At 50.0% G+C, this 16,901-nt stretch overlaps 1 protein-coding gene across 2 annotated transcripts in view; it reads left to right on the forward strand.

The window, feature by feature from the left end:
• LRRC74A (leucine rich repeat containing 74A) overlaps window positions 1-16,331 on the forward strand; it is a 43,031-nt gene extending 26,700 nt beyond the window's left edge. For both annotated transcript variants that reach the window (XM_025392630.1, XM_025392629.1), the window contains exons 10-14: window positions 4,038-4,133; window positions 7,348-7,494; window positions 12,423-12,530; window positions 13,505-13,587; window positions 16,159-16,331. In XM_025392630.1, coding sequence (XP_025248415.1) covers window positions 4,038-4,133; window positions 7,348-7,494; window positions 12,423-12,530; window positions 13,505-13,587; window positions 16,159-16,183 — 459 coding nt within the window. In that variant the 3' untranslated portion in view covers window positions 16,184-16,331. The remainder of the gene's footprint in view (window positions 1-4,037; window positions 4,134-7,347; window positions 7,495-12,422; window positions 12,531-13,504; window positions 13,588-16,158) is intronic.
• The last annotated feature ends 570 nt before the right edge of the window (window positions 16,332-16,901 follow it).

Genomic DNA, 16,901 nt, shown 5'->3' on the forward strand with positions numbered 1-16,901 from the left:
GTAGTCTTCAGCTGAAAAGGGGCTATTTTGTGTGTGTGTGTGTGTGTGTGTGTGTGTGTGTGTGTGTGTTGGGGTGAGTTGGGGGCTGCATAATACTGGAGAGAATAATTGGGAACATCTGTACTTCATATATGCATGTATTTTTTTTTTACCACCTCTTGGCTGTAAATGCAGTGACCATGCTCTACTATAAAGCCAGTGTCACCCTCAGTACTCCCTGGTGCACTACAGATCTTCCTAACAGGGCTTCCTTCCTCCCATCTGGGTCTCCTTCAGGATCTCCACACTGCCACCAGAGTGTGCTTTTTTCTTCTTTTGGGACAGGGTCTGGCTCTGTCCCCCAGGCTGGAGTGCAGTGGTGCAATCTCAGCTCACCGCAACCTCCGCCTCCCAGGTTCAAACCGTCCTCCCACCTCAGTCTCCTAAAGTGCTGGGATTACAGGCATGAGCCACTGTGCCTAGCCCTCAGAATGTGCTTTTTAAACACAAATCTGACGTCCATTCCCCTTCCTCCAGCCCCTCAGTCTCCTGTCTTTCAGCTTAGACCCCCGCATGGCTTCCTGTTGCTCAGATCCCGTTCGCTGAGCCCCAAGTGCCCCTCCAGCCTCAGTCCACCCGGTGCTCTCCCTTGCTCTGCACCCAAGACCCCCTGGTCTTCTCTCCGCTCCTTTCCTCCTACCACAGAGGCTTGGCCGCTCCCCCTCCACTTGCTTGCTGCTGGGATCCTCCGTCTAGGGGACCTGCTCCCAGAGTCCTGCTCCCTACTTCCCATAGAACTTGCTGCCCTTTCTAATTCCATGTACATAAGGGCTCTTTGCTCACCTGTCATCCCCTCAAACGTGAAAGCTTCATCAAAACGAAGACTGTGTTTGGGCCAGGTACGGTGGCTCATGCCTGTAATCCCAGCCCTTTGGGAGGCCAAAGTGGGTGGATCACTTGAGGTCAGGAGTTCAAGACCAGTGTGGCCAACATGGTGAAACCTTGTCTCTAATAAAAATACAAGGCCGGGCGCGGTGGCTCAAGCCTGTAATCCCAGCACTTTGGGAGGCCAAGATGGGCAGATCAGGAAGTCAGGAGATCCAGACCATCCTGGCTAACACGGTGAAACTCCGTCTCTACTAAAAAATACAAAAAAAACTAGCCAGGTGAGGTGGCGGGCGCCTATAGTCCTAGCTATTCGGGAGGCTGAGGCAGGAGAATGGTGTGAACCTGGGAGGCGGAGTTTGCAGTGAGTTGAGATCCAGCCACTGCACTCCAGCCTGGGTGACAGAGTGAGACTCCGTTTCAAAAAAAAAAATACAAAATTAGCCAGGCGTGGTTGTGCATGCTTGTAATCCCAGCTACTTGGGAGGCTGAGGCAAGAGAATCACTGAACCCAGGAGACGGAGGTTGCGGTGAGCCGAGACCATGCCACTGCACTCCAGCCTGGGTGACAGAGCGAGACTGCCTCAAAAATGATCGAAGACTGTTTGGTTTTCCCATCATTAAACTCCTTATACCTAGTCCCTCATACCTAGCATAGTGTTGGGCACATAGTAGAAGCCCAGTGAATATTCATCAAATGAATGAATTAATGAATACATATTTCATTTTAAATTAATTTACTTGTAGATGCTAATTTATAATATAGATGCTATTGAGTGGTTGGAAAATAAATGAAAGGTGAGGACTTCTATTAATCATCTCCCTTTCTGGGGCTCCTGCCAAGAGCCAGCTCTCATTACTCATAGCCTCACCTGGTAATGTGGGCTCTGTTAGCCCCACTTGTCAGATGAGAAAACTGAGGTTGTGTGACTTGCTTACGCCACACAAGTAGCAGGAGGCAGAGGGAAGCCTGCTCTTCCTGGTTTTCCATGGCAACTCCAACTCCTCAATATATGAGGGTGACTGGGGAGACCACAGATGTGAGGGTCCTAAAGAAAAAAAAACAGTAAGGAAACGGTGAGGAAGGGGATGCCATCTGAGAGGACAACCATGAGGAGCTGCTAAGAGGACAGGAGGAAGCCAGATTCTGACAGGCAGGGGCACAGTGACTACAGACCAAACAGATTGGCCATCTAGTGACCAGGAGATCTGGGAGTCCCAGCTGGGGTGGAGCGGGGCCAGGTATAACTCAGACAGAGACTGACCCAGGCTATGGGTGGCTCAGCCCCATTGGCTGAGGAAGCCAGAGACAGTCTGAGAAACTGAATTTTAAAAGACTAAGCAGTTGCCTCAGCAAAATGGCAATAGGGGTCTTTGCTGTTTTGTGGGTATACATGGTTTAAACCATTTTTTGCCGCTTTTCTCATTTTTCCACAATGACCATACGTAATGAATATATTTCAATTTTCTAAAATGTTTTAGAAGTGAAACAGAAAAGTTTAAGACAAAACTCTTAGTTTGGCCACCATGGAAACCACATCAACTTTGCCACAGGAATTATCTCTGGGTCTCCACATCCAGCCCTGGTGCCCATTTCCCCTAAACTTGGAAAAATAAGGAATTCCCATTAGGAAGTGAGTCCAGCAAAGGATTCTAGATGCTGAGCTCCACGAGGCCTGGGCCCCAGTCTGCATTTTCTTACGGGAGTATATCAGAGCCTGGGACACAGCTGACATATACTAGGTGCTCAGTAAGAGTTTTGGCTGCCTCATCATGAAGCCACTTAGCTGAAAGCCTTCAATAATAAGAACTATTGTTCATTGATGGCATACTGCTTACCAGGCACTCATTTTAATGCTTTGCCTGAATTGGTATGGTAAGTCCTCAGAGCAGCCGTAGGTGATAAGTACAAAGTGATCAGGGAATTAATGAAATGCCAGGCAGCTGGTAAGCAAAGCCACCAGGCTCCAGAGTCCCTTCTGTTAACTTCTATCGATGCTTCAGCAGCTCCTAGCACCACTGGGATAATGTCCTTGTTCCTTCTCCAAGCCTATAAGGTTCTCCATGATGTGGTCCATCCCAGCTCTGTGGCCTCATTCTCTCTGCTTCTGCTCACAAACATTTCATGCTGTTTCACACCCCTATGCCTTTGCACTTGCCTACTCCTTTTTCTTTTTTGGTGAATCTTGTTTCCTCCTCTGGTTTTGCCCCCCTTCCTCAGACCTCACTAATCCTCATTAGTCCTGCAAGGCTTAGCTCCATGGTTCCCTCCCCTATGCTGCATGCTCCTTTCCTTGCTTCTGCAGTACCCAGGTGTACCTCTGTCACTGCTGTCATAACACTTCTGATGCTATTGGCTTGTTTGCCTTTCTCCCCCAGTTACAGTGTTAAGCTACCCAAGGGCAGAAACCTTGCCATGTCTGCCTATGTGTCCCTCAGTGCTTAGTCCAATAGCTGGCATATGGCAAGCCTCTAATTAATATGTGCTGGGTGGGTGGATGGATGGATGGATGGATGAGCAGTGAGGTGAACAGATGACTGGCTGGATAGATGGATGGATGGATGACAGGTGGATGGATGAGTAGATGCACAGGGAGATGAATGGATGGATGGATAAATAGATGGTTGGATAGATAGATGGTTGGATAATGAGCAGTTGGATGGATAGATCTGTGGGTGGGTGGATGGATGAGCAATGAGTTGGATAAGTGAGTGGATGGATGGATGGATGGATGGATGGATGGATGGATGAGAGGTGGATGGATGAGAAGATGAACAGGTGAATGAATAGATAGATAGTTGGGTGGATGAGCAGTGAGATGGACAGATGAGTGGGTGGGTGGATGGAAGGATGGATGGATGGACGGATGGATGAGCAGTGAGATGGATGAGTAAATAAGTGGATGAATGGATGGATAGATAGATGGTTGGATGGATGAGCAGTAAGATGGACAGATGGTGGGTGGGTGGGTGGATGGATGGATGGATGGATGGATCAGCAGTGAGATAGGCAGACAGATGGATAAACAAACAGACGGACAAGTAGATAATTACTTACAGAGAAGTCTGGGTATGAGACAGATGTTGTGATTTGATGAGATGTAGCAACTGTGCTCTGGGCCAGCCTCATCCTCCCATCTCAGCCTCCTCTTGTCTTGATTCTCCCTCTATAGCTTTTCCTGAATCCCATAAGTATGGATGGGGCTATTTTACTTACCCTGGCTATCAAGAGGAACCCCAAATCCAGGATGGAAGAGCTTGATATTTCCGTAAGTGATCAAATGGTAGTTGCTTGTGTCTAGGCACAAGCTAGTGACCCCGTCCACTCTATACTCTGTGTTGGCCGGAGCCAACAGCTCTATCCCTCACAGGCCCTCACACAAGTGCTCCATGAAAGGGTCACTTCTTTTGTTACAACTCTACCCTCTCCAGGGATCCTTTTAGGAAGCGTAGCTATTTAGTCAGTAACATCATAGTGAGAAATAATTTACCAGATGCTAGAAACTAGGGCTATGAAAACCTGAGAGTAGAGATAAGGCAATGCCAAAAAGAAAGGCAGGAGGACTCCAAAACAGAATTCTTTAACATCAGCTTTTCTGATGGAGTGGCCCTGGGTCCCAGAATGTTTCCAGAATCACAAAATTTGTAGAATCTGGGTATTAAAACACATACTTTATTTTCATTTCATGAGTTGGCCTGTTAGACTCAGAGCAGTATTTTTGGGTGAAAATCTCTTGATAAAGGAGGAAAGCCCCAGGAGGTGACTTCAGATCCTGCTGGGAACTCTTGCCTGAATCAGCATACGGGTGGCATGTGATAATAGCCTATACTTGTCTACCATTTTATACTCTTTGTTTCCCTAAGTGATTTGGTATATGCCAGCTCATTTTTATCCTACTCTAGAAGGTAGATAGAATACTGTATTAATTTCCTAAGGCTGCTGTGAAGTACCACACACTGGGTGGCTTAAACAGCAGACATGTATTGTCTCACAGTTCTAGAGGCTGGAAGTCCAAGAGAAAGGTGTCAGCAGGCCTGATTCCTTCTTAGGGCTGTGAGGGAGAATCTGTTCCCGACCTCTCCCCTGGCTTCTGGTGGTTCCTGTCATGCTTTGGTGTTCCTCAGCTTGTAGAAGCATCACTCCCATCTCTATCTTCTGCTTCACATGGCATTCTCCCTGTCTCTGTATCCAAATGTCCCCTTTATATAAGGACAGAGTCATATTAGATTAGCACCCACTCTAATTACCTCATTTTAACTTGACCATCTGCAAAGACCCTATTTCCAAACAAATTCACATCCATGGGTTCTGGGGGTTAGAACTCCAACATCTTTTTCTGGGAGGGGGCAAAATTCAACCCACAACAAGTACTTTTCCTCATTTTCCCGTTCTACATATAAGGAAACTGAAACAGAGAGTCTCACTCTGTTGCCCAGGCTGGAGTGTAATGACGCAATCTTGGCTCACCTCTGCCTCCTGGGTTCAAGCAACTCTGTGCCTCAGCCTCCAGAGTATCTGGGACTACAGGCATGTGCCAACATGCCAGGCTAACTTTTTGTATTTTTAGTAGAGATGGGGTTTCACCATGTTGGCCAGGCTGGTCTCAAACTCCCGAACTCAAGTGATCCACCCACCACAGCCTCCCAAAGTGCTGGGATTAGAGGTGTGAGCCACTGCACTCAGCCTCCAGTGATGGCATTTTGAATATTTAAACCCAAGCTCCTTAGAACTGAATAATTAATACAATGTGGGTTTTTACTTGCCACAGATTTTGAGACATTGTCAAACATAGTCGCTTTTCTTTCCCTTTGTTCTCTCACCCGTCCTCCCTGCCCCAGGCCATTCTTGTGCTTCCTGGGTCTTCCTCCCTTTCCCCATCCTCATGCTCTGGTTCTGAATCTGCAGGCCAGGATGCTGCCTTCGCCCCCGAGTCTCCACTGCAGATTCAGATTTTGTTGGGATCTGTATTTTCCTCTCCCAGGCAGTACAGGTTGGAAGGTGTGAACCCAGGCACTGCCTTAGTGTGTTTGAGAGAACATTAGAAATGGTGCTGTTAGGCCAGGTGTGGTGGCTCACGCCTGTAATCCCAGCACTTTGGGAGGCCGAGGTGGGTGGATCACCTGAGGTCAGGAGTTCGAGACCAGCCTGACCAACATGAAGAAACCCCATCTCTACTAAAAATACAAAATTAGCGGGCGTGGTGGCGCATACCTGTAATCACAGCTACTCGGGAGGCTGAAGCAGGAGAATCACTTGAATCTGGGAGGCGGAGGTTGTGATAAGCCAAGATCGCGCCATTGCACTCCAGCCTGGCAACAAGAGTGAAACTCTGTCTCAAAAAAAAGAAAAGAAAAAGAAATGGTGCTGTTTAGGCCCTAGATGGCCCATAAACCTGTATGCTGTGACCACATTGGCACTTAACAAACCTACCAGAACAAATAGGTCTGAATTAGCCTTCTTTTTTTTTTTTTTTTTTTTTTTTTGAGATGGAGTCTCACTCTGTCATCCAGGTTGGAGTGCAGTGGCACAATCTCAGCCCACTGCTACCTCTGCCTCCTGTGTTCAAGCGATTCTCCTGCCTCAGCCTCCTGAGTAGCTGGGATTATAGGCACCCACCACCACACCTGGCTAATTTTGTTGTATTTTTAGTAGAGACGGCGTTTCACCATGTTGGCCAGGCTGCTCTTGAATTTCTGACTCAAGTGATCCACCCACCTCAGCCTCCCAAAGTGCTGGGATTACAGACTTGAGACATCATGCCCAGCCTGAATTAGCCTTCTCCTTCCCCTTTGTCAACAATGCCGCCATAACTGTGAACAGTATGGAAATTCCTCTTTTGTAGATGCTCCTAGAACTTTCTCTAGAATCTCTACAAAGCCTACTGCCCTTAAGCAGGGGCTTAATTCTTTGGAAGGGCGAAATGTACTCCAAGCCACATCTGAGGAATGAAGCAGGTTGACCAAACTGGTGGAGCCCAGGTTTGATCAAACACTATTTCACAGGACGCATTTTCTCCCGTGTCCTACAAACCAGCTCTGAGGGCAGTTCCAGAAGGGGAGGTTTCCAGTTCGTCCCTGGTCACTTATTGGAATCAGGGATCCTCTTCCAGGGCACTTTCTCTGACGAACAACACTCACACAGACATGGACATTTCAGGGCTTTAAGAATCGTCTTGCCACTCCATAGCCGTATCTCATCTGTCAGATGCAGATGCCATCTGAGAGCAGAGCTGAGCTGGCAGCAGGTGACAAGCCACCAGCACTCAACAAAAACATCCCATCAAAATTACACAGGAAACTTACAAGTCAATTTACAAGCTCTAAAATACCCGTACTATCCCAGTCCGGGAGCAGCACTGAGAAAAAACTAGAAGAGACAAAACTTCCTGACTTTGGCTGGGGTGGAAGGGGTGGGGTGCACTGGTTGGGCAGTCATGATGGCAGTGCCCTCATCATCATGGGTCCCTTCTCTCCCTGCCACAGAACGTGCTGGTGTCCGAGCAGTTCATGAAAACGTTGGACGGAGTGTATGCTGTTCACCCGCAGCTGGATGTGGTGTTCAAGGCAGTACAAGGCCTCTCTGCCAAGAAAACCATCTTTTTGTTGACAAACCCCATGAAACTGATCCAGGTGAGCTCCTGCCTTCCTCTCAGGGCCTCCAGGGAGCCCTGGGGAAAGCTGGCTAATGGCTCCACATCAGTTTCCAGACTTTCCCTCCCCCACAGTGTCTGTACAGCCCTCTCTGATAAGGAATATCTCAGTCTCTTGGACTGCAGATATGGAATGAATATTCTCTGTGGCTACTGGATCCCTCAGCAGTGCTTCCTGATCCCCAGAGGAAAGGAAGAGCTGAGATCTAGCTGAAGGGGATGGGTGGACAGGATGGATTCTCCCACCCAGGCTCCTCCACCTGCTAGCGTATGACCAAGGGCAAGTTACTAAAGCTCTCTGGGTCACAGTCTCTTCACCTGCAGAATGGACACAACAGTAGCCACCCAGTAGGATTGCTTGGAAAATCAAATTATGTAAAATGCATGAAGTGCTTAGAAGGTTGCCTGGTATAGAACAAGCACCTGTTTATTATAGACACAGTTTCTTTCTAACTGCTGGTAAGGAGGTCAAGTCATCCCTGTGGTCAGGATGGCTATCTGGCAGCTTCAGCCAAAGAGAGACGCTTCAGTCCTTTGTTTCTAATGGTAACTTGCCCCCGACTCATCTTTTCTTAGATTAGCTCTGGCAATCACAGGAGGCAGATGTAACAGTGGAAATACAAAATCAGAGAATATTAGCACCTAAAGGGATGTTATTGCTCCTCCAGTCCCATCGTCTCGCAGACCAGTGCCCAGACTCTGCTCTGGTGTTTCCACGGCAGGCCTCTTACCCTGCGGTGGGGGCGAGGAGCCTGCTGCTGGCCGCAGAGCAGTTACTATCTGGGGAGCAGGCATGGGCACGGCGCTCTGCCAATGCACGTTCTGCAGGGTGTGTCCCTGGGCTGCTTCCTGCCCCTGATGGGTCTGCTCTGTGCCTCAGTTTCCAGAACTAAATAAAAGAGCTCCCACATGAAAATTGCTATGTGAAAAATTCTAGAAGGCAAAGTGGTGTCAAGTATTTGTACAAGTAAGATGACTTCAGATGGAACCAAGGGCAAACCTGTTTTGCAAGGGGAGCAGGGTGGTCCAGTGAACAGGAATGGAGCTGTCTGATGCAAAGTGGAGGCCCCGCCTCCTGTTTTAAAGATGCACACAAAAAGAATCTTGGGGACCAAACAAGACATGCAGAGTCAAACATAGCCCTTCCCCTCAGGGGACTGACAATCTGGTTGGAAAGATGGGATGGATACAGTGATGACCCACAGATCATAGAAAGTTTCATATGGCCAGGCGTGGTGGCTCCTGCCTGTCATCCCAGCACTTTGGGAGGCAGAAGCAGGTGGATCACTTGAGGTCAGGAGTTTGAGACCAGCCTGGCCAACATGGCGAAACCCCATCTCTACTAAAAATACAAAAATTAGCCAGGCGTGGTGGCAGGTGCCTATAATCCCAGCTACTTGGGAAGCTGAGGCACAAGAATCGCTTGAACCTGGGAGGTGGAGGCTGCAGTGAGCTGAGATTATGCCACTGCACTCCAGCCTGGGAGGCAGAGCGAGACTCCGTCTCAAAAAAAAAAAAAAAAAAAAAAAAGATGTCATATGATAAACAACATAAAAGTGACAGAAGCAGAAAATGTAGTCAAAATCCAAATAAGAGATCAATGTAGGATTGGGCAACCAGAAAAGGATGATTTCCTGGAAGAGATGGGATCGGGTAAGGGCCCTGAAGAATGTCAAAGACTGAGGTGAGCCACAGAGGGTGGGAGGGTGTTCCGGGCAGAGGCTCCCGCCAGCAAAGGTGCCGAGGTGGAACCGCACGCAGCATGTTCAGGGGACACTAACACATGACTACAGGTTCATAGAGGAGCCCAAGAGGCAAAGTTGGCAAGGGAGGCTGGGCTGCAAGTGGCAGCCCTCAGATTTTAGGCTCCAAGTTTGGCTTTGATTCCATCAGGAACAGGGAGCCGGTGAGAGCTGTTGGGCAGTGGATGTGATGCAAATCCAGCAGGACTGAGGGGTTCTGGCAATGGGGAGTGAATTGAAGAGGGTTAAAAAAAAAAAAGTAGGAAACCATATGAGCACACTATTGTAGCATTCTAGATGTGGAATGATGGCTTGGCTGAGAATAACAACGGAATTGAAGGGCAGATGTAAGAGCTATCATTATGGAAACATCTCCAGGACTTGGCGAATGGTTGGGTATGTGGGGTTATGTATTGCATGCATGTGAGTGTGTGTGTGTGTGTGTGTGTTGGGATAGGAAGGCCTGTGATGATAAGAGAAACCCAAAGGTAACCCAAGATTTCAAGCCCAAGGGACTGAAGGAAAGATTGCCAGAGGCAGGGAAGTGCAGATGGGGGAAGTGCCTGCCACCTGGCCCTTCCTGTCTCTCCACATTCCAGCCCCACTGGAGTGCTTCCGGATCCTCTCTGCATCAGCCCTCCCTTCACTGCAGGCCTGTGTATGGGCAGGGCAAGTCCTTCCACCTGGAACACTTTTCTTCTTGCCCTCTGTGTCTCGCTCATTCCTACCCATTCTCAGGTCTCTGCACAATGTCACTTCCTAGGGAAACGCTTCTTGGATTCCCTGGTCAAGGGCGAACGCCCTTTGTGTTCCTGAAGCCTTCGGCTTCACCCTTTCATTGCAATCCTGTGAACTCCTCCAGGGCAGGGCTGTGTGGGGTCTTAGTAGTAGCACCTACCAAAGTAGCTGGGCAAGGTTCTTAGTTGCTGGCCACAGAATTTACTCCAACTAGGTTAAGCACACAGGGGTTTATTACAGGAGAGAGACCATAGAAATGTCGGGAGGGCTGAACAAACAGACCCTTGTTAGATTCCAGAAATGGCTCTCAAAGCACCCCAACTGGGTTGCCAAGAGGGTTGCTCCTTCTGCTATAATCAAGAAGCTGCACGACCGCAGAATGCCCTGCCCAGTCAGGAAGCAACCACAGCCGCTGCCCACCACCTGCCTCTCTCAAATCAGACACAAGCCTCACACTTACATCTCAGGCAGGTGCTTGGCACAGGCCATCCATTCTGACCCCCAGCTGCAAGGGGGCTTGGGGAATGTCGCTTTCAGCTTTCCAGCCTCTGCATGGATGAGAAGCCTGCTGTGAAGAAACAGCAGTGGGTGCCGCGGGCTCACCCACGGCCTCTGCCACAGCGCTCAGCAGCAGTGCGCAGATTCAGGGGATGAGGGGCACTTCGGATGTGTTGACTGAAGTGCCGGTGGGGTGTCCGCAGCCGTGGAGGATGGAAAACTGGAAATGTAGCTTCGGGAGGCACTCCGGAAGGGTGGGAGGCCATGCACTTGGGAAGGGGAAGTGTGGGGAACAAAGAGCAAGGGCCCCAGGGCTGAGCCCTGAGGAAATGCTTCGTGAGCCGGATGTTGCCAGAAATAGCTATCCATACAGCAGGACCCTGTCCGAGTTTCTGAGAGTGAGGGGAAGGGGGGAGTGGCCAGGGGGAAGCAGGGGTCACAGTGGGGAAGAGAAAAAAAATGCTTAAAAAGGATCTAAAAGAATATTGTAATATTGTAAGACTGGGTGCGGTAGCTCATGCCTGTAATCCCAGCACTTTGGGAGGCCAGGGTGGGAGGATCACTTGAGGTCAGAAGTTCAAGACCAGCCTGACCAACATGGTGAAACCCCATCTCTACTAAAAATATAAAAATAGGCTGTGCATGGTGGCGCATGCCTGTAATCCCAGCTACTCGGGAGGCTGAGGCAGGAGAATTGCTTGAATCTGGGAGGCTGGGAGGCGGAGGTTGCAGTGAGCCAAGATTGTGCCACTGCACTCCAGCCTGTGCGACAGAGTGAGACTCTGTTTCAAAAAAAAAAGGAAAACAATATTATAATGTCATTGAAAAAGTGTTCACATGTGAACAGCGGGTTCTGTAAAACAGTAGGTTTAGTAGAAAGATGAGAGATTAGATAGATCGATCGATAGATAGATAGATAGATAGATATAGATGATAATGATATACAGATAGATAGAAGTTAGACAGATTGATGTCAGATAGATAGCTAAAAAGATAAAAGGGTCCACACCAGGATATTACCTGCGTGTGGTGGTATTAGATTTGTGGGTGATATTTAAAATTTTCTTCTGCTAATCTAAAATTGCCTTGCAATGTGAGTAATAATACACTTGACCCTTGAACAACACGGGTTTAAACTGTGCCATTTCATCGACTTTTACATATTTGGATTTTTTTTCAATAAATACAGTCAGTCCTTCGTATCCGTGGGTTCTGCATATGCAAATATGGATCCAAAGTACAGCATCTGAGGAATGAGAAACCCACGGAGATGGAGGACTGCCTTTTCATATTGGTGGATTTTGGTATCTGAGGTGGTCCTGGAACCTATCCCTTGCAGATATCAAGGGATGACTATATTTTTTAAATGAAAAAAATGAAATATCCTTTTAAAAATACTCTAACAAAGTATGTTTCCATGTGAGCATTGACGTGAAACTGTGAGAATCCTAGGAATTCACAGAGCCAAACCATCACATTATACAGCTGTGGTTTAACCTTTTGATCTCTGAACATCCGCCCACCATCCACAGCACACCGTCCATACCAGTGTTAACAGATCACATATGTAGATAATGGTCATGCCCCATCCCGTTGGCACTGCGACGCCTGAACAGCCTTGACTTCAGTCCTTCCACCTTTGGAACAAAGGGAGCGTCTGTGCCATGCCAAGGGGTTCCTGGAAGCCTGGCGAGCACACAGGAACCATCCCGGCATGCACCCTTGCCAGGCCTTGTAGGTCTGCACTCGGCTCTTGGTCTTAGGGAACGGCCAACACCTGGGAGACTCAGGCTCCTCACCTTGGCCTTCTGCCCTTCTCAGCCGTGCTAGGCCTGGAAGCATGGGCCACCCTTCTGTGGGAGGTGAGGGGGGCCTGCGATCACTGTTAGAAGGCCAAGTGTTTGCTCCTGGTCTCTTCTGCTTCTCTCAGAACTATGCAGACCAGCACAAAATCACAGTCATGGACTTCTTCAAGAGCTTGAACCCCACCGGGACAATGAAGATGTCTGTGGACGAGTTCCAGAAAGTGATGATAGAGGTGTGCTGGGTCCTAGTGGCCACAGGCTGAGTGTGTGAGTGTGAGTGAGTTTGTGTGTGTATGTTTGTGTGTCAGAGAGAGGGGAGAGGAGAAGGAGCAAAAAAGCTTGTAAGCACTTCCTAGAGCTTCCTGGGATGGGCTATGGGACACTCCCCTCATTTATCTAGACCCAGAGGGGAACCTAAGACCTCCCTCAACCCCTGCTGAAGTCATTCCTATGCTATGGCTTGATGCCACCGGGGACCCGAGATGCCACCCAGAGACACATCTTCTATCTTGAGGTTTTTCTCCCCATTGCATTTCACTACTGGGCAGATTACAAAGGGAGTGAGAGAGGAGACCACATCCCAAAGTCCCAACATTTCCACCTTGGGCCATATCATTTTTCTGAAATCCCACATTCCTCTCACTCCCCATGTAACAAAGGTGCTGAAAGCCCCCTGTAATGCATACTTGAAGGGGTCTATCATCAGAGTATCCCAGGAGAGACCTGGGCCCTGCAGGAATAGGACTCCAGAGGAGAAGTTCCCGGGGCCCAGGCAGGGACGGATAAGGCAGTCAGTGTCCAGTGCCCAGTACCCCAGCCAGGGGCGAAGAGCCTGGTCGGGACTCAGCGGCAGGAAGTAAGAATGAACTTCACAGGATGCAAAAGAGAGTCCTGTCCCCTTCCCCAGCCACTCGCTCCACCTGACTCTGATCTCCTCCCTTATTGCCCCCAGAAAGGGGAGGCCCTTTGGAGTCTGGACAATGACCCATGGGCAGGGAGCTTTCTCCAGCCCCTCCATGCTGTGGAATCAGTTTCCCCTGAGCTCTCAATCAGTTGCCCTCCACGGTCCCAGGAGGAGTGAGGCATTGTGTGTGTGGGGGGTGTGTGTGTGGAAGGTGTGTGTGTGTAGTAGTGGGGAAGGGGGGGCGTGCGTAGGGAGGGGTGAACAGAGTTCTATTAACTGCACATGTTCCATCCACCTCCTCAGCAAACCAAGGTCCCTCTGAACCAGTACCAGGTCAGGGAGGTGATAAGGAAGCTCGATGAGAAGACAGGCATGGTGAACTTCAGGTCAGCCCAGGCTCCACGCCGCTCCCCGTTCTCTGCAAGGGGCCCTGGCTGGGCTGATGCGAGCTCCCCCGGCTGCCCTGTCTATACTTTGTTACTTGGGGCTTCACCCACCTGCCTGTTCCCTGCATGCCAAGGCCGGGCCCCACTGTCTACCCTCCTTCTCATCCCCAATTCACTTGTTTAGCGAAACTTGAGCCCAATCAGTCGCTGCTGGCTGCTGGGCCAGATGCTGGGGACGCCAGCGGGAGGAGCCGGAGCTCACACTCACAGCCCAGGAAGAGGACAGGCAAGGGAGCAGATTTTTAGGGCCTGGTGAGGTGAGAGAAGCCATAGGGGTGTGTACCAGGCACCCCTGCAGCCCAAAGAGGAAGTGTTGCTCAGGCGGGAGGCGGCAATGTTTCGGGGGAGACAGAGCCCTAGACAGAGGGCGGAGGCACACAAGCACCAAATGCTAACGGTGTGTTAGGGACTATAGGTCCCTGCACTCTGCCGTGGCTTGGCGAGTGAGGGATGTTGTATCTTAGGCCGAAGTCCTTGAAGAGAGAGGACAGGTCCATGATGCTGGTGATGCCTGTAAGCAACCCACAATGAGTCCCTACCACATGCCTGTCCTCTCCACTTGCCCAACAGGCACGCTGTCAGCCTCACGGTGCCCCATGGCAATGCTGCCATCACCCCACTTAGCAAGTGATGAAACAGAGCTCTAGAGACGTGCAGCAAAGAAGCCAAGTTCACCGGGTGCAGTAGCCCATGCCTATAATCCCAGCACTTTGGGAGGCTGAAACAGGAGGATCGCTTGAGCCCAGGAGGTCGAGATAGCGAGACCCCCATCTCCATTAAAAACCAAAAAAAAACACATTAGCTGAACGTGGCAGTGCATGCCTGAAGTCCCAGCTACTTGGGAGGCTGAAGTGGGGGGATTACTTGAGCTCAGGAGGCAGAGGGCACAGCGAGCTGAGACTGCATCACTGCACTTCAGTCTGGACCACAAAGTGAGCCCGTCTCAAAAAAAAAAAAAAAAAAAGAAAGAAAAGAAAAGAAAAGCAGCCAAGTTCTCGCAGCTGGGAAGGATAACTCTGGCCGAGACTCCAGGCCTGAGGGGTCCACACCTGTTCTGTCTCTCACTGCACTAGACCTCCCAGCCCAAGCACAGGACACAGTTACCCCTGGCAAGCCTGGGTCTGCAGCTGGGCTCCCATCTGTCTCGGTGGCCCTGTGGCTGGACTGTGTTCTTAAGAGCTTCTGTGGGACAAGGCCTCCCATCCAGCCCTGCCCCACGAGCCTTCTCCCAGTACCTCTTTCCTTTGGTCCACTCAGAGTCGTTGTGCGGAGAAACCACAACGCAGACAAGAAAGGCAGACTGACCCAGCTGCAAGCCCTGCTCTGCAGAACAAAGCTGCAGCTGTGCGCGGATCGCCTCTCCCTTTAAAAGGGGGAGATAACCGCGGCACCTGGGAGGGGTCTGTAAGGAGTGAGTGGGGGAATGCACACAGCAACCAGCACAGGGGACGTCACTCGGTAGTGACACTGGCATCCAGCAAGAGGGCCCCAAAGGTGGCTCAGGCCCGCCCTGCTACCACCGGGCCTCCCACTCCTGTGCTGCTCAGCAGCCTGCCCTGTGCCTCCTCACCTGCCCCCTACCTAAAGTGGCACCTATTGTTCCTGGGGAAGCTGATGGCAAATGCCCATTTCAGAGGCTCCAGACCAGGTTCCACGTCCAGCAAAGTCTCCAGGTTTGCAGGCAAGGTCACATGGCCTTCTAGAGACAGAACTGGGGTCTGGGTCCCTGAGTCTCCGCACCCGAGCAGGGAGCCCTTGGGGGTCGCTTCAAATTGCCCTTCAGATCACACACTGCCACTTTATCAGCTGTGATTGAGGAGCAGAGTTTTAATTTTCATTGTTGCATGATCCTTTTCATTGTTGTTTTACATTACAAATAATGTCTCATTGTAAAAATTCTAAACCCGGCTGGGCGCGGTGGCTCACGCCTATAATCCTAGCACTTTGGGAGGCCAAAGCAGGCTGATCACCTGAGGTCAGGAGTTCAAGACCAGCCTGGCCAAGATGGTGAAACCCCCACCTCTACTAAACATACGAAAATTAGCCAGGTGTGGTGGCGAACACCTGTAATCCCAGCTACTTGGGAGGCTGAGGCAGGAGAATTGCTTGAACCTGGAAGGCGGAGGTTGCAGTAAGCTGTCACGCCATTGCTCTACAGCCTGGGTGACAGAGTGAGACTCCATCTCAAAAAAAAAAAAAAAAAAAATCTAAACCCACAGAAGTGTAGCAAGGGAAAAAAATGAAGGTCCATTTTTATCTCCCTCCATAGTTCACTCTGCCTCCCCAAAGGGCTCTTGCAAATGGTCTTAAGTGCACATTTGCATGCCTTTCCCATGTTCTTATCATAAGTGTGTGTAGTGGGGGAGATATAATGGTTAATAGCATGACCTCTAAGGACAGAGATGGGTTTACAAATGGTCTCCTTTGGATTTGAGCCTATCTTAACATTCTTGCCCATCAGCCATGAGGCTGTATGGGCGCTCAGCATCTTTCCCTTACCTTTCGTACCAGTTTCTTGAACACAATGAAGCCATAGCAATAAGTCTGGTCTGGAAAGAAGTCTCGGCGAGAAGAGTCCTGGCAAGTCGGATGGTGGCAGGAAGGAGAGCAAGAGGTGGCAGAAATCTCGATGGACAGGTGGCCAGGGCTGGGCACAAGCAAATAAAGTCTGGCTTGGTTCTGGGCGTCCTGGGCTGCTGGTGGTGTGCCCGTCACCACGGGGGCCACCTTCTGCTTTTAGTGACCACCAGGAGACATGTCAATGCAGCCTCGTTAAGAGCTGCACAGACAAATTTGGAACGTGATGGGGTTGCTAGGCAGCAGGGAAAGAGCCTCAGAGAGCAGGTCAGAGCACAAGGGTAATCATCATAGTGATTAAAAATGGAGTCCAGGGGAGACCTCTATGGTGGGAGGCAGTGGCAGGGGGAACAGATGCTGAGGGAATGAGGGCAGGGGCCTTTAAGAAGCAAACAAATGCTGTGAGGTCACAAGGAGGGAGCCAGGACAGGAGACCAAGAGAGCGGGCATCCCATCCTGGCCACATGACCTTGGAGTCCCAGTGGCTCCCCTTGAAAATGGAGCAGCTGAAATAAAGCCTTCCCAGTCCGTTCTAGGAGTCTATCATTCTGCATTTCGCCTTTAAATTCCTTGAGAAACTGGGGAGACAGGAAGAGCTTAGTGAAGGAAGAAAAGGAATAGCCAAGAACAGCATTCACTGATTAAGTGGGTGGAACAGGCACCTCTGGGAGTTTTGA

This window comes from Theropithecus gelada, chromosome 7b (genome assembly GCF_003255815.1).
Source record: "Theropithecus gelada isolate Dixy chromosome 7b, Tgel_1.0, whole genome shotgun sequence".
Classification (NCBI taxonomy): Eukaryota; Metazoa; Chordata; class Mammalia; order Primates; family Cercopithecidae; genus Theropithecus; species Theropithecus gelada.